The sequence below is a fragment of the Cyprinus carpio genome, chromosome B14 (genome assembly GCF_018340385.1).
Source record: "Cyprinus carpio isolate SPL01 chromosome B14, ASM1834038v1, whole genome shotgun sequence".
NCBI lineage: Eukaryota > Metazoa > Chordata > Actinopteri > Cypriniformes > Cyprinidae > Cyprinus > Cyprinus carpio.
Window position 1 is genome coordinate 16,392,747 of NC_056610.1, and position 21,820 is coordinate 16,414,566.

Below are 21,820 nucleotides of genomic sequence, written 5' to 3' on the forward strand. Positions count from 1 at the left end.
GCCCCGAAAATGGTTCACAAGACTTTAGAAACCGCAACACAAAGCTCCACATGGATCAACAGTGCCATCTACTGGTGAGATGATAGACTATAAATTGAAGATAAAGGCACTGTCTTGCTTCAATGTCTGTTGCATTGTCTGTTTACAAAAGAGATTTGTTTTGGGTATGTGTTTTCTTTGATTCATCTCAGTCTTATTGTTTTTTCTTTATCCATGTAAAACCCAGTAGTGGAACATTGTCCAGTACTGAATAAATGAATGATATGGTGGAAAAAGATACATTCTTCACAGAGAAGGGAAAAACAAGGGGACTTTTTTTCTTCACTTTTTTAAACAAATGATTGCATATACTGAACATAGACAAGATCAAAACATCTAAAATCCTTGGTGTAAGATAAGCAATACAGAAAAGACTGGATCGTCTTGCTGTACAACGAATTTTAAGATCTGTATCTCACCTCTCACCACTATGCATGTTCAGATGGCCCTCGTCACATTAAAGCAATCAGAACGAGCAGTTGAAATCCACAAAATGCTACACTTAGTCCCATACAAACCAGTCATAATGAGTTTTCATAATGGAAGTGTCAACTGGAGAAAGAAAGTAAAATGGCCCTTTTGAGTTATGCCAGCTCTAAGGTCAAGCACATGAAAGCTCTTGAGTTTATAATCACAGCACTAACTCCCGCTGCATGGATTCATGCACATTTGTGTATTTGTTGAGTGTTTAATCAGGATTGTATATGCATGAACGATGGAGCAAGAATGCAAGGGGAAGTGATACAGCAAATAAGACGACATGTGGAAGTTGAAGTTAAGGACAGTTTAAACATGAGTGAGAAACCTTCTTCAGAAACTGTGGTAAAAATAAGTGGTTCAGAAGTTGAAAGGCAAAATGGAAGGCTTATCAGCCAGCGACTCTCAACATGAGGTAGATCATTGTTACAAGGGAAGGAAGGGTTTATATGGAGGACACAGGAGGGGGTTTGTTGGGGTTGAGAGTAAAGCTCTGTAAAGTTCAGATTTGCCTTTTCCTCTATCTTCCTTCTACTTTCTGAGGGGCAGATAGAGACACCTGTCACCTGTGAACCCAGCATGTGAAGCTAAGACTATCTAAACTATGAGAGTGGCTCTCGTCTAACAGAAGTGACATATATGCCACTGTATTTTCTTAATTTATTGCTTAGTTATTGTTTGTACCAAGTAGATAATAACTATAATTCCTTAAGCTATGATTAAATAAATAATTCCTTAAGCTGTCCTTCTGTGTTCTGATATTGTCAAATGACCTAAGAGAGGTTATATCAAACTTTTGGTGTGTGTGTGTGTGTGTGTGTGTGTGTGTGTGTGTGTGTGTGTGTGTGTGTGTGTGTGTGTGTGTGTGTGTGTGTGTGTCAAAAATGACAGCCTGTCCAAATGCAGCACATACATTTTATGTTCCAGTTTGGTTTACATGATGAACTTTAGAGCATTTTCTGTCTGTCTGGACTTTGCTTTTAAACATGCACAGACACACACTGTAGAGATTTCAATCTTCAAGTCTTTCTTATCTGCGCTCCAAATATCTTAACCTGATTTACCCTGCATTCCCTCTCTTCCTTGGTGGCTCAAGCGGAGATACGTGATGTTTTTCACGCTTTTTTCTCTTGTTTTATTTATTTATTTTTACAAATAACATTTCAAACCATCTCATGCCATCAATCAGTTGTGCACATTTAAATGGGGCAGAAGCTCCTGTTGCGCTCACTGCCAAGGCTGCTCATTCTCCACATTACAAAACATTGGCTCACCTAGCCCACTTAGAATGATGCTTTTGCCTGATGATTTTCAGCCGTGTGAGCTAAGCTTCTCTCAGGTGGTCTTGGTGGGAACACTGTCCATATTTACCAAGCCTGTAACCATTTGGATCAGTCTGCAATCAAACCTAAAGTTATAAATTACTTCAAACGGCTCAAATTATTGTGTTCTCTGGTAGTTTTAACATTTTCCTTTCAGTGTGTCTATACGCTGTATTGCCACAGAGTTTCAATCACACATGTCAGGAGAGCAGACAGTTCCTTTCAGCCAGTGTCTAGTCAGCCTTGTGCGATTTGTTACTAAAACACCTCTGAAAAGCAGTTTAAACACCATTGTAACAACACCAGACAATAGAAGAGAGTGTCTGTGTATGTGTGCATTTGTGTGTAAAGTGCTGAGCCAAGCAAGCACTTGCTAGAAGAGTCATAAAACTCCAAATGCAACTTTTGGGTGATCCAAAAAGCAAGAGAAGAAAACTGCATGATACCAGAGAGGAAATGAGCCAAACTCTCCTATGGCTACAAAACACTGTTAAATCACCTCCCACCATCAAGACTACAGAGTGGGTGGATGCTGAGGACATCTTCATCCCAGATATCTGAGCAGGACTGCCAGGGGGTAACGGGGGTGGTGGGAGACCTATGTGAGGTTTCTCATCCAGCGCCAGATCGCTCTGGGAATCCGCATCACATGGATGGAAAGGAGGAGAGTCCCCCCACCCCAGGAGCTTCTGCACACCACAGAATCTCATTTTTGATTCATGAAGAGGGTGCAGTGACATCGAATTGCACATTTACGGAGATAGAAGTGGGATACTATAAAAAGGCATTTCTGAAAATCAAAACTGCAGTCAAAACACCTTGTCTGGTAGAATCAGATCAAAGGGATAGTCCACCCAAAATGAAATCACTTCCATAATTTACTCACCCCTCATGCTGTTCCCAAACTATATGGACTTTTTTTTTCTTCTGTGGAATATAAAGGAAGATAAACATAAACTCACTGGAAGTCAGTGGTCACCAAAATTGTTTGGTTGCAATATTCTTCAAAATATCTTCTTTTGTGTTCAGAATAAAGTAAATAGGATTGGACAGGCATGAAGATGAGTTAATAATGACTGTATATTAATTTTTGGGTGAAGTACTGTATACCTTTAATGTTTTTGGTGTTTGTTGTTTAAGTCAATAAATTCAAATGATTCATGTAATTTGTTTTGCTGTCCCTTACGAAAAATAAGTTTATTCAAGTGTGCTATTAGTATACTTCTTTTAAACTAAAAAATAGGAAAGTATGCTTTTAGTTTACTTTTTATGTACTTCTCAGAAATGGGCTTCATGTACTCCTCAGAAATATACTTAAAATGACATTTAAGTATACCTATAACATTATGGAATAAAATGTCAACCGATGAAGAGGTAATAATTACAGTCAAGCTTTGGGGTGTTGATTGACTCCATCTACGTTTTGATTATCATTCTGGATCCAATTCATAGTCATTTTTCAGCTTTTTGTTCAAAATTATATTTCTTTATTTTTTTATGAAACTTACCGACATTAAAGTGTTTAAAAAAAGAATGCATGAAGCTAGAATAAAATGTTTTTGTTTACAAGCAGATACCCTGTTCTTTCTCTGGATGATTTGTATGTTCAGATATTCATATAACAAAATATAAACAAATTAAAACCTAAATAGGGACATAGCAGTATACTTAAAGTATAATGTAAAGTTCACTTAAAGAAAACTTATGAGTATACTTGCAGTATAAAACTACTAAACTAATAGTTTACTAAGACTATACTTCAAAGTTACAAAGTATTTAATTAGTAAACTGTCAGTATACCTATAAGTTCACTTTTAGTATAATTGCAGTACAAACTACAAACATAGAGGTAAACTAGTTGTGTACTCAAAGTTTGCTACTGTTATACTTAAAAGTATACTTTTATATAATAGAAAGTGGGATAATGTAGTCCCAATGAGTACTGAAACAGTACACTTACAAGTATACTACTAGGACACTGATATTTGTATACTTGCTGCATAAAGTATACTTAAAAATATACTTGAACTTTACTTAAGTATACTTAATAAAATAAATTTGAAGTATAGGCTACTACTTTTTGGTAAGGGGTAGCCTACAACCCTCACGCAAAACAAAAGCCAGTGGAATATAGAAAACAGTTTTAGTCTTGGGCTGGCACACCAACTTTTTTATTTTATTATCTAAGCTCTTCAGGGCGCTCAAGGAATATGAGATATAATGTATTTTGATGGGAATTGAGTCTTGATGGCGGTTAGAGACATCACACATTCTTAGACCACCATCTAGTGGCGGAGAGGTGTAATAAAATATAAACCAATCTTTGCATGCGTGAGACGGATGTGGTTTTATTAGAGTTAAGGTTGGACAAGTAGGCCAAGGGGGTAAGAACGTAAAATAAATAAATGACACACAACATGGTTTACCTTTAAATAAATATCAATAATCGGTTGAGTTGAATTTGCATTAAAGGTAAATGTTTTATTTATTACAACACTGCAAGTTGTTTTTTTAACTGATTTGCTGAGATGTTTAAAATGTAGCAAATGCAGATTAATGCAAAAAAGTATGAAATCTAACTAAAAGTCTTTAACTGGATCAAAACCATAAACAGTTATTTGCTACTTGGTTGCAGGTGGTTATAGTATAATAGTGTAATTGGATACAAATGTTTTTATTTTGTTTGTACTACATAAATTATTTGGTGAAAGAAAGAAAGAAAGAAAGAAAGAAAGAAAGAAAGAAAGAAAGAAAGAAAGAAAGACATTGCATATTTCACCTTATCGAAACTGTTTTGTAGTTAATTATCTAATAGTTATGGATTGCCATGGCTGGGCCGCTACACAGGTGGAGTATGGCATCTGTGCGCATACAGGAGGCGCTCGTGATTAATCTGTGCCGGTCTCCAGCTGTTGGCGTGGAGGAGCGCTGCTGTGATTCACAGCTGTAGATCTTCAGTTCTCTCCACGGTCAGGGATGCTGACGGGTCATGTCAAGAGAAGAGGCGAGTGGAACCTAAATACTCCTGAACTTTTCTTCTCCTGGACAGAATACTAAAAAATCTGAAGACGTTTAAAAGAAGACCTTGCTGCTCGGTGCTCGTCTCCATCCTTCTATTAGAAACTGATTAACTCACAGTATTAAATTGCTGTCGGCGGACATGTAAGTACTCAATACCACAGCACTACTTTCACCAGGTTCTATTTACACCACATTTACTTTGCAAACAAACGCCTAAACGCGACGCGACTAACGAGCTCATGAGGAAAGCTGCTGTTGTGTTTTAGTTTGTCGCGTCGCAGTTTATAAGCTGTGTAGTGTAAAACTCCATCGTTATGATTCTCATGGTTTCTTTTAGTGGCGGGACATCATAAAATGTTTCCAGAGAGAGGAAGCTTGACTTTTCTCACAGGGGTTTTGATCGTGGCGTTATCATGTGAAGCTAGAGGTGAGTCATGTTGTCTATTATCAATCTTTTATTCATTCATTAGGACATAATTAGAGGCCGTTTCCTTTGACGATACAGTCTGAAGTTAGCGGTCTAATGCTGATTTTATATTCTTGGCACACAAATAACATATTTCAGTGTAACTTTTAGAAGATCATTGTATGTTTCACTCAAAAAGTGTTCAAATATTATCACAAATAAATACATCAATAAAATCACATGATTTTTCAGTATTTTAGGGTTTTGAAGGGTTATACACATGGTTTTGAAAAAAAAAAATTTTGGTTTGTATTGTGCACTGTAAAAACTTAAGCTATAATTGACTTTAATTGAAAGTATTGAAATTCCATTTGTAATACATTTAAGCAATAATCTGTAGAGTTGAATGCAATGCATTTTTTATTTTTCAACATTTGAAGTTAAAACTGACAATAAAATTGTGTAGAAATGATTAGTTAATAAGTATCAATATTAGTTATTGTTATAACTGTTATATAAATCAAAGATGTTATTATAGCATAAAAAAATACAGTTCTACTGAACCAATTTTAGTTTGCTATAAGGTCAAGACATTAAAAAGTGACCTTTTGCTGCCCAATTTGTTTATTGACTACTTTAAGCACATCAGGGAACGGGCCGGCCATGTTTACTGACACAGCAGACTAACCGCAGTCATTCTTTTGAAGTCTCACATCTATATCTGCACTGCGGTGTCTCAGACCAAACAAGAGGTCCCTGTTCCTTGAACTGTAACAGAAATTTAGAGGTGTATAATTCAGTGTTCCTTGCCAAGTTGAAACGAAATTTACATAAATCAAAGTCTAACTAATGACACCTACTGTGCTGGAGATTGCGTATCGGAGAGTTGAGTCAGAAAGGTGTGGACCTTCTCCACATGCACCATCACCCTGCTGGGAGCCGAAGGACATTTTACTGCCTCTCAGAGGAAATAAATGAATGTGTTTGAAAGAAAAAGCCATTTCTGTGTGTTGTGCAATATCTAAGCTCATTTTGTATTATCGCGGATTAAAATTCCTTTACAATTTATGCTTTGACTGATACTGGGATGCCAGACCTGTTTATCTTTTATGGTGGCTTAGCCATTTATGGTCTCATTTATGTCACTATTATCTGAAACAACATTATTTGGTCTGGCATAATAAATCTGGGTGAGTTAACTGTGGTATTTACTCTGTTAAAGGTGATTACTATTATTGCGCCCATAAGAATGCCAGGTTAACCCACAAGTCTGAGCCTGACCTCTACTAAGTAAACAATCCATTGTCTTCTCTGTTTACTGGTCCATTTGTTGACTCTATCCCTCATTGTGTGCTATGAGCACTTGAGCAACACAGTTCTCAATCTGTGTTGTCCTTGGATTGCTCTTCCTTTTCCCCTATCAGCCATTCTTGGAATTCTGGGTCCCAGTTTCCCCACTATCTGTGTGTTAAAAGGGAACGGGAGTAAGATATATGGCATTTCAGTAAACTGGCTTTGCAGTGGTAGCTGAATGAGGTGTATGTTAGTGGATTTGCTAAAACAGTGGCATTCTTCAAGCTGTAATATTCAATAAACAATTAGGAAATGTTTCAGGAAACCCTTTGTGCTTTAATAGATTTTGTCAGACACAACTGCACTTGGTTCATTTAAGAGGGTTCATTGTTGGGTAAAGTGACTATTATGTTGTGGAGAAACACGATATGGAGCTTAAGGCAAGACAGTTACTGGATGTGTTTCCAATGACACTTTGGCACTGTGTGTTTAGATCATTACTGTGTGACAAACACTTGTTTCCCTAGAATTCTGGAAGAGCAGAGAAATGACTTCATTGTAGAGAGAAAGGGTGGAAAGCAGCTTGAGCAGATCAAGTCTTTACTGATTATATTTATATTTCAATAGTGCTTTATTTGCCGGTACCTGTTTTACTTGTGAGAAGTTAGAAATTAAGCAGGTGTATCTGCACTTTCAAGATCATGATATTCAATAAAATCTGGAGATCATATTTAGAAATAAAATCTTAAAGCAGCACAACCGAAGCACAAGTTTGCATAAGATAAAGCGCAAAAGTTAAAATGAGTTTTGCCATTGATCATAGATGTCGCTGAATATATTTATCGAATGGTCAATTAATCTTGCCTTATCATCTGAACACCAACATTTCTGTAATTAATTTCATCTACTTTAAGTAATTAATGTAGATTTTTACAGAAACCATTTTTTTTTTAAATCTTATTTTATTCAAGCAGACTGTCAATGTGCATTAATGGTGTGGCTGTTTAGTGATTCTTTCTGCTGGTTACATCACTTTGACAAAATATCGACAACTTTCTAAGTGAATCATTGACCTGCTAGATCAACTAGTTTATTTGAAAAACAGTTATTTATTCAAGAATGAAACAAAAGATTAATGAATGAGTCATTGAATCATCCGTTCAGCCAGTTCATTTAAAACTGTGAATTATTCGGGAAAGAAAATGTATCTCTCAAATAACTAAATGGCTGCTAGTTGTAATATGACATTTTCAAATTAGCAACAACCAGGGCTTGACATTTGCTTTTTTGCTCACCAACCACTATGGCTAGTGGTTTTTCAAAATGCCACTCAGAATTTTCACTGGCCTCAATTTTGTTGTTAGGAAATAACATTTTATATGATTTTATGTGATTAATGTTGACTGCTTCCTACTAAAATGGTCTTTTTGCAGGTTTCCAGCCCAGGTCATTTTTACCTCAGTAAAGGGCTGTTTTTTCCTAACTTTATTAAATCTACGCATCAACTTTCATATCAAATTCTTACATTTTAGTCTTTTAAATCAGTTTTTTAATCTATAAATATGAAATGGTGGGAAATTGCAATGATAGGCTACTTTTAAATATGACAGTAAACCACTAGTTTGTGGAAGTAGTGATTGTCTTAATAAGTCATTGGGTCATTTATTCAAATGGTACATTCAGATGGCTGGTTTATTCAAGAATACTCTCTTATAGTTACTTTTCTGAATAAGTAATTTCTTCCTGACCACAAAAAGAATATGTTCTATATAGTATGAATGTGTGTAGTGTGATTGTAATCTGGACGTGCTATAATCTCCATGTTTTCACTGAGTGCATTAACATGCACCCATCGCACATTAATGCGATTATAAAGAATAATGCAATTCTTCGATTTAAATAATGTGATTAAACTTATAATCACAGCAAGCATAATCGTATTAACATTGGTGGTGTACGCTGATTTTATTTGAAATATACAGGCATGTAAACACCTTAATCGCAGTATTGCCACTATGACCAAAGTGCGCATGTGCTTGTAACATACACAAATGACGTGACATGGACCTGCAGTAATACGCAGAATAGAAATGATGGCGGGGAAGAAAGCATCGCATTTCTAGGGAAAACATAAATTGTTGCCGCCAGTCTGTTCCTTACCCTTATCCAGAAACGGCGAGTAGAATGCGCCGCAGTGTAGGCAAACTAATTGCCATCACATTTCTATGTCACTGAAAAAGCATGGAATACAACCGTGTTTTGCATTGGATGAAATAAATTAAAACAGTGGCCAGTAACACACCTGCTTTTTCTGAGTCCATCATTTGTGCTGTGCAGTGGGGTATGTGAATCATGGCAGTAAAAAAATAACGACAATTCTTAGTGAATAATTAGAATAATGGAAATTGCATGTAAACAGGAGTGAAGAGCTTTGCTCTTGGCATGTAAACAATATAATGCGATTAAGTCCTTACTCTGATTATTGGAAATAATCACATTATTTGTGCGCATGTAAACTTAGTCATTGTCACGTGACCTACCACCGTCAGTTGCGTCACATCGATGCAATTCATAAATCCTCTCCTTATATATATATATATATATATATATATATATATATATAGGGCTCAACATTAAGCCTTGTCATTCACTTTCTGAGTAAAAGTCTCATTTCTGGAATACATAGGATTTTTGTGTTGTAAATATAATTTATTCTGAAGTAATATTCTCATCGGTGTTCTGTCAGCTTTGACATTTAAATATGCATATTTTCAATAATTACCCCAGGGCAATTATTTTTTTTTCTTTATAAAGGCCTTTTTTTTCTCTAATCTTATTAAAAGTGTGCTTCATCTATTATTTTAAATTCTTAAATTTGTATATGATGTATATATGTTTTAATATATATAATAAACATATGAATGGGTCATTGAATCTTTGACTCAACCGATTCGTTCAAAATGCTGAATCATGAAACACGATTGTTTTCTTATGAAATGCGCCGTAGTTCTGTTGTGATCTTTTTTTGGAACCATTTTCGCTGCTGAAACAGAACAAAAATAGATAATATTGCGTATAAAATGTAAGTGATTTAATTTTAACTGCTTTAAACGTTAACTGAACTGTTGAATGGAATCAGTGTCACATTTTCAGTGTTGATGGTTTTATTCAGGATATTCAGGAAAACAGCATTCTTGATCGTGTAATATTACTTAACTGTATCAGACATGATGTGCACGCAGGTTGCCAGATTGTCGACACCAACAGGAACGTGCGCACTTGACGATGAATTAAATTAAATACGCTGTGTTTTTCTCCAACTGGCAACCCAGGGTGCCGAAATACAATTGAGTAAACTGGCTGTCGGCGGGTTTCACAAACCAAAACAGAGACTGACATTCCAGCCCGGAACGCACATTTTCAAAGGAGAATAACCCGTAGCAATGTTTTACAGATAAACAAGTATGTTAACTTAGCATATTTCTTAAATATCTGCAAACATATGGTATTTTTATGCTTTAGTAGAGTCAAAAACTTACATACAGCACCTTTAATATTTACTACTTATTTCAACTCTTGCGTAAAATCAATGTTACATTTGCCATCAACCTGCCAAAGTGGCTAATGGGAGTGACCGTGTTACATGCCGCTGCTAAAATCCACCCACATTTGGTGGGTGTTAATGTCAGCATATTTTGATGTAGCAACTGCAGACCATGAATCAATGATGTAAGGCACACAAGAGTGTTTTTTGGGAGGCTGTTTGGCTGTTCCAAACTCGTTCACATACTTGTTTGTCTTTTTTTAACAGCATCTTGGTTGATCTACCATATAAAAACCTGTTGAATAGCAGTTTGATTTAATAATTAATAGAATATATTCCTTTGTATAATTCATAGCTTTATATAGCTAGTGTAATCTATAGCTTTGACCACAATTCTGTTATTCTGATTTTTCTGTAGTTATCCAAGTAAAATGTGAAAATACTTACATTTACATAGAATATTTCAAGAATCTGATCACAGCTAGGATAAGTGTACACTAGTGTAGGCTGCTTGCTTTAATCTCAATACCTCATTGGTTTCTATGAGTATGGACAGCTCAGATTGGCATGACACTCCTCCAGCAATCCTTACACACACAAACACAGCAGTCAGCTCAGACAAAGTGTGAACACAGCGGTTTGAGAAATGTTCTTGCATCCCTGTTCTCTCGTGTGGTCAGATTATTTCCTGTTTCTCACTAACTTTCCTGCTGGTGGAAAGAAGCTGTCTGCTTTCTCCCAAGAAAATGTTTGGGTTCCTGTGGCATGGTGCCTGGCTGTTATGAGCAGCGCAGCTTGACATTTGTCTGTTTTTTTGACGTTTGTTCTGATCTGGCAGATGATTGCCGCTGCAGAGCGTATACTTGAAGTTGAAGCGAAACAAACCGTAGCCATGCTAATAAATATAGCTCTGATTTACGCACTCTACCGGTTGTAGAGTTCGATGAAAGACAGAAATGTGTATCCAACAGTCATGGCAGTTACCAGCTGTTTAGAGAGGCACATGTATCAAAGGCCTGGATTGTGTTCTTTAAAGAGGTCAGATACGGTAAAACGTGGTATATTTGCAGCCACAGGAACATCAGGAAAAAGGGTTTCTTTTTCTCTCCTCTCAGATATTTAAATCAGTTCCAGACTCTGGGGTTGTAAACAGGAGATGTTGGCCCTCATGCCCCATTTACCTCAATGATCTACCTTTTAAAGTAGAAATAGCTTTGATAAGAACAGGGAAAACAGGCTTCAGTTATGCAGCTCTCCCTTCAGCTGGTCTCTCAGCAGGTGTCAGGATCTCTGGGTTTATTAGACAGATAATGCAGCTCTGCAGGCGGGCCCTGCTTATCAAACAAATGATAATGGAGCAGCTCTGTTGGAGCCATGCTGTGTCTGTGATCTGCCTCTGCAGGACAACAGTAATGCAGGCGTCAGTTTCTGGCTGCTTTGGCCAAGTTACAGAGAAGCCAAATGCAATGGAAAAGCATAGGCTGCTTCGTATACTTTGCTTTGAATGATTAGTTGGCTTGTGCTTTCGTTTAATACAGAATTCTAATGGCTGTAAGTCACAAAGTTTGTTTATGTGTTTTTTTATTAAGTAATTGGTCAATTTACTATTAGCTACAAATATGAATAAAGACCTGTTCACACCAAGGACTATAGCTATAATGATAAAGTTATAAAAATCATTCTTATTCTGTGAAAATAGGGATGTTCACTCTACCTTAATGTTGTTCCAAACCTGGATCACTACATTCTTTCAAAAGGAGAAAGTTTAGCAGAATATGAATGATGAGCTCTGAAGAAATGACAACAAGCAACATAAAACTAGTCAATGTAACTTGCATGCTATATTCCAAGTCTCCTGAAGATATTTGTGTGAGGAAGAGACCTCATTTAAATATAAAGATATTTAATATTTGCTGTTTACATGCAAATATTTACATATTTAAAACTTGTAAACCAAATGTCATTCTAATATCAATCTTACTGGTCTTGTAACCTGTCTTATTCTGACAAACATAAACATGTGCATATGAAAATTGCATGAATAAGGCCAACTATCCATGTTTTTTCTCTTGGGTCTGCTCAAAAATGTAAATGGCTATAAGATATGCTACTAGTATTATTGTTATTAGTTATTTATTAATTCATCATTTTTATTTATATATTTATTTATTGTCCTTTCTAAAGAGCTTGATAGTCTCTAGTTACCATTCACTTTTATTGTGTTAAAAAGAGCAGGGTTTTTTATTTACAGAACTTTCATGTTTGGTTAAACTAAAATCACTTTAAATCAATTATGCAGATTTTCTCCTGCAATCTATGCAAATTCAGTGGTAATTGGTGATTAATATTTAAAATAGTAAGTTATGCAAACATTTTTTGCTGTGATTTTATTATATTACTAATTGTGTTTGATTTAACCATCAGGGGCCTTTTTGGGCCCTGGAGATGTTTTGACATGCTCTGACATTTGTGGTTATTTCAGTTACTTATAACATTTTAATGGATAATGTCTGATGCATCTCTGTAAAGAGACACATCTTTGGTGTAGTTCTTTAATAAGGACTTCTTATAGATTCTCTATAGAATATTTATTCAAATAAATTTACTTGCATATTACTATAAGCACATTTATACAGATTCAATGAGCTACACTTAGGACTGTGTTGTACATATTCCTGTGTTAGAGAAATTATGTACTTGGCACAGAGTTGAAAATGCCTAAGGATACAAACAGCTGTAACCAGAGCTGCTCTTATCTGCCTGTCTGTCTGTGTGCACTGGAGACAGAGTTATTGTCTGCCCGTCTGTCTGTCTGTCTGAAAGAGCTGCAAACTGTATCAGTTAAATGTGGTACACTTGTGAAGAAAACTGTAAAAAAAAATATTTTTATATTTATATATATATATATATATATATATATATATATATATATGGAAATGTCAGTATTTACTTCTTTTGAGGGGAACATTATGTTACATGTGTGTTTGCATGCATGTGTACATGTGTTTCCAATTTGGCCCAGTTTTAGAGATAATTATGATGTTGATTAAGGTGATTTCACTTTTAACACATTTTTCTGCTGAATTTTGTCTTGCCACAGGAAGTGAGCATTGTTTAGTGTACCTATGTGGCAGCTGAGTTTTAAAAAAAGGATTATTTGGCAAATACCTCTGTCTGCGTGTGTGTACGTGCGCACACATGCACATGTGCGTGTGTTCCTTGGCATTGTAAATGCTGAGCAAGTTAACCAGCACATTTCAATCGGGAAATACTGCAGTTGTTAAATTTGAACATGATGTTCATAACATCAGGTCCTCCAGTGAGTCCAAACACACGCACACACTAAAACATTAATGTCAGGACAGCATGAACCCAGCCTGGCAAAAACTGATGCTGTATTTTATCCCATATTTTTTAATCTCAGATGAAAACCAGAACCATTAGCCCATTATTCTCCTCTGAAGTCTGAGGGCTTTTCTTTGTAGTTCGTGATCTATGTTAAACGTGCGTTCACATCACAAAAGCCGTCGGTTTTGTGGGTGAAAAGTCAGTTTAGGTAAACAAAGCAGCTAATGAGCTGCATTTGTCGGTGCTGTATTGCATTGACGCGGCTCTTTGAGTGTCGGTATTTATGGAGGAGGTATTAAAACACAAAGAAAGCGCGCCAAGCCTTTGAACATTTATTTTTATAATCTGAGCTTGGTTAAAAAGTTTCAGCACTTGAATAGTTCTGGGAGTTCAACTGTGTTTCATCCCCTTCTTGTCTATGTACCTGTGACATACCGAGCTGGAGTGTTTGCACAGGTGGGAGAGGGCAACTCGTTTTGAATGAGAGATTGAGAGCTGCCATCCCACCTTTGTTCTCCCCATTCTGTGGACTGAGCTTGTCGGAGCATTGTCCTCGTGCAAGACCAGGCCGATGCATTCGTCATGTGCAATTTGCTGTGTATGGGCGGTTCACTGTTTCGATACAGGAGGCTTCTTGGGAATTTCTTTATCCCCTGTTTAAAAGAAGGATTAGCTTGTGTTTTACAGGATTACAGGTGTCCAACACAACAAGGATCAACATCAGCTGCGAGAGATGCACTTCACTGTCGCAAAGCGAATCCAAGATCCCATGTTGTGAGCTCTAGCTTTCCAGGAATTTAAAACTTGGACAGAAGGGCCTCTTTTCCTATAGCTGTTTTTAATGTTCTCTCACACTTATTGCTAACTTGGGTGCACTTTTCCTAGGGTCATTGCAATAGGTCAAAGGTCAGGAGGAGGTCAGCAAAAGCACAGAGAGCAGGAATATAAACAAAGATCAGTGGCCTCGAGTTTGTTTCAGCATCTGGGAAATAAAGGAGAAGTTAAAAGGAAATGGGTGAACTTTTCGTGTTCTTAGTGTAACGTAGGGTCAGATGTGATTAATAATGCGAGCTCGGCAAATGCGTTGTGTGCAGTCTTGTCTTTTCGCGAACAGCTGTGTCTGCTCTGGCACGCGATTCTGTCAGTGTCATTGCAACAGCAGTAGCTCACGCTGCAAGGCATAATTTAATATGTAAACACTCATGAGAAAGAAAGAAAGGAGAGAAAGCAATAGTGAAAAAAGAAGCAGCAAAAAGAGAGCCAAATCAGGATTAGAGGCCTTGCGTGTGATGGCTGTCGGCCGGGATTTTTGACACAAAGGCCGAGCTTAATAAGCAGGTGCTCATTACGGTGCTGGAGACCAGGTTACTCAACATTACCCCCGAAACCCTGCAGAGCTGCGGGTCTATTTACGAGGGCGGGTTTGGCACGCTGAAGTGCCCTTCCCTGTGGTCCAAATTGCTGGTGGTCCATATGAGGAGGAAACAAATAGGGAATGCTGTCTTACACAGAAGAAATTGGAGATGCTGTCCTGCATTGGGTTTCTGAGGTTGTTGGATCACACCCTCACTTTGGGAGGGGGGGGGGTCTGAAGTACTGAATAATAAAGCAGATAACCATCATAATTTCAGAGCAAAGATAAATGAGCAAGATAAGTCTCAGATCCATAATTAATCGTACTGTATAATTGCAACCCACAATGAAACCCCAGTCATGCTTGAATAGGGCTATTTCTACTATATATTTGGTAGCAATCTATGGTTTGAAACCAATGGCAATAATCTAACATCTCCTTGTAGACCATTTGGTTGAACTGCAGACTGGAGCAGCATGGCAGCTTGATGACGGACAGGAACACTTTAGGTGCATTTACAGTCATGGATGTGACTTCTCATCTCCAGCTCTCAAAATATCTCTGTCAGGGTGAGGGTTTGGCGAGCTTGATGAGACTGGACAGTCTTGAACCAGATTCCCCAGCTGGCAGTTTAAATGTCAGGGGTTCATCTGAGATCCTTGGCATCAGCCCCTTTCTAGCAAATGGACTTAACAGGGTTATTATCGTAAGCTCGAGTAAAGCTATTGTAAAGTTAACTAAACTAAACCAGTCCTATTATTATATTATATTATATTATATTATATTATATTATATTATATTATATTATATTATATTATATTATATTATTATAATTAAAATACAGTAAAATAAATGAATTAACTGCACAAAATATTAAGCAGCACAACTGTTTTTAACATTATTAATGATAAAAATGCAAATCAGCATATTAGTGCAATTTCTGAAGGATCATGTGACAATGATGACTGGAGTATTGATGCTGAAAATTCATCTTTGCATTACAGGTATAAATTACACTCAAAAATATATTACAAAATAATATAATACAAAACCTTTTTTTTTATGTTTCACAGTTTTTACTGTATTTGTGATTAAATAAATGTAGTATTGGTAAGCATTGGTAAGATTTTTTTAAAAACATTTAAGAAATCTTACCAACCCCAAGGTTTTGAAAGGTGATGCGCATTTCAAGTTTGAACATAGCAATAAAATAAGAACCGAATTTGCAAATGCAAAACTAACAACCTCTTGGTGCTTAATTTGGTAAGATGTACAGAAGGTCATCAAAATTAAGACAAAGTGAGACCAGGCGGCCTGGGCTTTGCTGTGTTTAATTTAATTAATGGATCAGTGGATGACGGGCAGCTGCTCTGTGTCCTCTTCAGGGCACAAAGAGCAGTCCATAACCCACAAGGAAGTCTGTGTGGAATCGCACACATGATGTCAGACTTCTGCAGTGCCTTATTGAGTTAGCTTGGCTCCAGAGGCAGCAGTTGGTCATGGTACAAAGTCTGGCTCAAGATCTGATTACACTCCGTAGAGAGACAGCTGTGAGCAGTGGCGATGACAGAACCACAGCTCTGTGTTCAAATAACCAGAACTAAAAGGGAGAGGTGTAAGTTAACCTGTTTACCTAGCAATCCTGTGTTTGTGTCAGTGCGGGAGGCTCTGTGCAAACAGCATCAGGCCTCAATCTCTGCCCATTATCTCTCTTCCTGATAAAAGAGTCACATTCCATTGCCAAGACCAGTGCTGCAGTGTTTGGTCTATCTTTCTTTATCACTGATCACATGCTGAGTCCTATAGCAGCTCTCCTCCCCTTTTGCAGGAGATTCACCATAAGAGAAGATAAAGCTGCTGGGTAGATCACATGAGAGTGGTAGATCACACTCTAGATGACCTGGCAGAAGCTTGGCTGCCAGTGCTGTTTGTATTTTTCAAAAACCCCTTTCACACTGCACGTTGGTCCCGGAAAATTGCCGGAGAGCCTTCTGTGTGAACACAAACATGTCCCAGGATTGATTCTGGGATCGATCCCGGGTTGGGGACCTTGTAACATTGCCGGGGTCAGTCCCGGAACGAGCTCTGTGTGAACAAAAGCCAGAACCAATACCGTAAAGGGTGTGTCGTAGTGATGACGCACATTATCGTGCGATTATTTTACCGGGTGTTTTGAAGGCAGACCAACGTTTGCAATGAAAAAATATGTGCAAACTGTAATGAAGCAGAGATCGGGGAGCTCCTCACTATCCACGCTGCAGCTGAGATCGTTCACCAGCTTAAGTGAAACAGAACGCATCACATTACACGTCACATCATAATGTCACGTATCTTTACGGGATCTTTATGGGATGTGTGTGAACACACACACAGATTCTGGAAAATCACTGGCAGTGTTAATGAACCACAATCACGAGACACAAGACAAATCACGGGACATATTATCCGTTTATTTTCCAGAATTTCTGTGTTAAAAAGGCTGTAGAGGAAAATAGTGTTATGTCAGAAGTAGGGATGCACGATATTGGATTTTTGCCGATATGCCGATAATTTTCAACTCATTTTGGCTGATAGCCAATGTCGAAAGCGATATATAGTTTCTAATTTTAAATTTTGGTTGGTTTTTAATAGTAACGTATTTGTTAGAATTAAATAAACAATAATAAAGTTATTTTATAATGACAGTACATTGAAGATTTGAAAATAACTATAAATAAACTATTAATCACTGCATTTTTTTTTCTTTTTTCAGAAAGGTGCACTGGTAACCTTAACATTTTATTTTATGTTTTAACATTTGTAAATGGTATAAAGCAAAAGAGAAAAAAAAATTCTGAAAATCTTTTAGAGCTCATAATATGTTTTAAAAACATAACATATTACACATAAATTAATAAATCAGTATTTATAGAATGATTTAATTTAAGTGTCATGTTTGTGATTTTTTTTGTTATGTAAGCTATAGCTTCTGACCTTTAAATCAAAACCATGATTTTATGGCATCAGTTACTGCTTTATTTAATCAGAAACACAGTCTAAATATTATTTGTGTATTTTACTTTCATTTTATTAGAACTAGGCCAACACCGCCCCCTATGGAATTAAAGCTCCTTACTGAGCAGGCATTAGGACCCAGGGGAGGCTACCGCTCTTGCCGCTGAATGTGTTATTACGGTTAACTCTATGGCCGTTTCTCAAACGTAAGGGCTTTCACACCGGGACGAATTTCGCGCGCGATATCAGCCGACGTTTAACGCCTCGTGACTAAACAAAGGGCGCCAATTGATTGTGCACACCGACGCGATAAAAGCGTCATTTTTTAAAAAAAAGCCTCGGGTTCGTTTTTTGGTTTGACGCACCGCGTCAAAAACTATACGACCAATGAGAATGGCGCTTTTGCAAAAGTGTCTGGAGCTTCTGAAGTTACAGTAAAACAACCTTGGGGGCGCTCAAACACAAAACTGTCTTGCTGAGCACACATATGCGTAATGGCGAAGAAGATATACGCCAAGTAGCGTTACACTGCCGGGAAGAAAATAAGATGCAAGGCAAGATGAATGTAGAGTTGCTGGTCTCGTTGGACAAAGAACTATATGACAAACGCGACAGCGCATTACAAAATCTTGATAAAAGAGAAACTAGTATTTCTAGTATTTCTGTTTACCGCGCCATCTAATGTCAGGGAATGTTTGCATGTTCACTCGGTTAATAACTCTATGGCCATTTCCCAAACTCAAACCTAAATCATCATTATCCTGAATTTGCATTCTCAACATGCAAACAACACCAATCAAACGTAAGGCTGCATTTATCCGGAGGTCGCATTTGCAGGCTGCACATGTCATCAAGCCTGGTTTATTTCAGTTAACTGAGCATGACATTCGCGAGTCATAAGCAACAATTTACACTTAACTAAGAATAATGGTCAAATTTATAACTGTTAATATTCTAAAATAAGATCTTCTTTATGACGTATATGCAGCCTACAAATGCGACCTCGGGAGGATGCAGCCTTCTGACTGAGAAACGGCCAATATCATACACCGAATGCATCATTCATGCGTGCATTCTCAGTTTAAATGCAGAGATCCAAAACAGTGAATCCAATCACCATTCAGGCAAAACTTTGCTTCAAGAATGAGCCACAATGCTGATGTGATCTAATCGCACTGTTGATAATAAATAATCTACTCTTATCTGCAAGACATATCAGCATAATGTTTCATATCAGCATTCCGATATTGGTCCGATAATATAGTGCATCCCTAGTCAGAACATCCACATGCATTATCGTCTCTTTACAATAAGGTTTAAAATCGTGCATCCCTAGTCAGAACATCCACATGCATTTTTTTTAATGATGTAGCCTACACAATGTACTACGAACTAGTACTAGTTGTTTCTTTTTAGATTATATGGTAACACTTTACAATAAGGTTTAAAAATGAAAAAATGAAAATTGTCGAATGAAAACTTATGCTTTGCCATCACAGGAAAAAAATGCATTTAAAATGTATTAACATAGAAAACTGTTATTTTGAATTGAGCAAATAAGATATCATGTAACATTAACCTTGATTAATAAATGGAGTAAAACTATTATTGATTGTAAATTCATCATGCCTAATGCATTAACTAATGTTAACAAATTGAACATTTTTGCAATAGTCTATCAGAATATATATTAGCTAGGAATCAACCCCATGACCTTAATGTTACTAGCACCAAGTTAAGCTACAGGAACTAAAATGTTATTACATGTTTTATTCAGTTCCTGCTGAACATTTTTAATATGCGGTCATAGGCTATGTTGAGCAGATTAGTAACAGTGGCGGGTGATTTACATCTGAAAATAATCCCAAGGAACGCTGACAGAAATGTGCAGTGCGGTCTCTTGCTCTCATAATGGGCCGGACTGTTTAGATGTTGCATACACGTTTCCTTTGACAGCAGCAGCTAGTTAACTGGCTGCCATGCCTGGACTGCTCATCCAAGTCTTCAGTGTTACTCCTGCACCTTCCTCACTTACACACTGCCTTCTCTTTCTGTCTATCTCTCTCTCTCTCTCTCTCTCTCTCTCTCTCTCTCTCTCTCTCTCTCTCTCTCTCGGCCTTTGATGGTCATGTCACTTCCTCCATTCTAATCATTTATCCATGCAGCATGCTGTCAAGCTCCGTTTGAAGCATTCGCTGGGACACCAGTGATGTTCATCTAAAGCTGTGGAGGCTGCCCAGGCTTCAAAGTACTTCTACTGCGGTCTGTAAGGCCTGTTCATAAATCCTTTGAGAAATCAAAAAACCATATCAAGATGTCTGAGACAAAATGGGCCAGTGAAGGAGTGTATGCTTGGTAGCTAGTAATCTTTAGTTTGGTCTTCTTTTTGATGTGGAGACAGTGGAGATTTAACTGGTCATGTGTCTAGTCCAGTCTATATATCTAGACAGAAATTAGTGATTCATGTCAATGTAGTCATTTATTGTACAGTCGGGGTGGCAATAAATGTGTATAAATTTTTATGTAGCGTCAGTCAATTGATCTTGTCTTCAGTGTTGTTTTGAATGTGGTGAGGGTGTTTCCTGGGAGGTCTGTTAAAAACACATTGTATGCAATGCCTGCACATGGATGCAAGATGATGACTGTCTTACTCTTAGTTGCAGTCTTTGTCTTGCTCTCATTTTCTTTGTCTAGAGACTTCGTAAATGGTACCAATAGTGTGACATACACATTGGTGGTGCTTAATCTAAATCTGTTTGCATGAAAATTATTATTAATTATTATTAAATTATTATTTATTATATTTAGAATTCACAGATATTGGATGAAACAGTCTGGTCTTAATTAGATAAGACTGAAAAGCATTGCTGAAATAGGTTCATGAAGTATATTTATAATAGCACTCAACTCTGTCAAGCATATTTTTTAAAGTTTTTTTTTTTTTTTTTTTTTTTTTTTTAGATTGAAATACTCAGATTCTTTGATTAATGTTTAAATGATTGGATTTTAAACTGATGCCAGAACGAAGTACACTACCAAGTCTGTATTTTATTAAAATACAGTAAATATAGTAATATTGTACATTATAAATATTTTGTAACATTATAAATGTCTTATAACATTATAAATGACCAATTCAGTTCATCCTTGCTGCTAAAAGTATTCATTCATTAAAAAAATAAATAAATAAAAATAAAAAATCTTACTGCCCCCAAACATTTGAATGGTAGTTTATCTTGAAAGGCAATATGTGACCCTGGACCACAAAACCAGTCATAAGGATAAATTTTTCAAAACTGGGATTTATACATCATCTGAAAGTTGAATAAATATGGTTTCCATTGATGTATGGTTTGTTAGGATAGGACAGTATTTGGCTGAGATACAACTATTTGAATCTCTGGAATCTGAGGGTGCAAAAAAATCTAAATATTGAGAAATCCTTTAAAGTTGCCCAGATGAAGTTCTTAGCAATGCATATCTAATACTAATCAAAAATTAAGTTTTAATATATTTATAGTAGGAAATTTACAAAATATTTTCATGGAACATGATCTTTACTTTAAATCCTAATGATTTTTGGCATAAAAGAAAAATCAATAAATTTTACCCATACAGTGTATTTTAGGTTATTGCTACAAATATACCCCATCAACTAAAGACTTTAAGAATGTTTTGTGGTCCAGGGTCACATATAGTAGTAGGTATGAGTGGGCAAGATGGTTGCCCTGTTGATCCAACAAAATCAATAACTGACATCAACTAGTTTATCTAGATTAAAAAAAAAAAACTTCTGTGTTTTAGTGTGCTGTGATTTAGCATACAGTACTGTCTGCATGCAAAATAGCCGACCCTTACCTTAACCTCAAATACTTAATATTCTGCCTAAAAAGACAAAGACAAATAGTCTCTCAGCACAAAGTGTGGTTATTTTCACCTTGTGAAGGAGGTTTCTTTTGCCACCCTGTCTGCCATCAGCTTCAGCCAGACATGTTTTTTTCTGTATGGGGCGTGTGTGTGGC

The 21,820-nt window shown here is 36.8% G+C and overlaps 1 protein-coding gene across 1 annotated transcript in view; it reads left to right on the plus strand.

Moving 5' to 3' along the window:
• Positions 1-4,687: 4,687 nt before the first annotated feature.
• LOC109101838 (fibroblast growth factor receptor-like 1) overlaps positions 4,688-21,820 on the plus strand; it is a 35,203-nt gene continuing 18,070 nt past the window's right edge. Inside the window, exons 1-2 of the mRNA XM_042738238.1 lie at positions 4,688-5,000; positions 5,197-5,286. Coding sequence (XP_042594172.1) covers positions 5,214-5,286 — 73 coding nt within the window. The 5' untranslated portion in view covers positions 4,688-5,000; positions 5,197-5,213. The remainder of the gene's footprint in view (positions 5,001-5,196; positions 5,287-21,820) is intronic.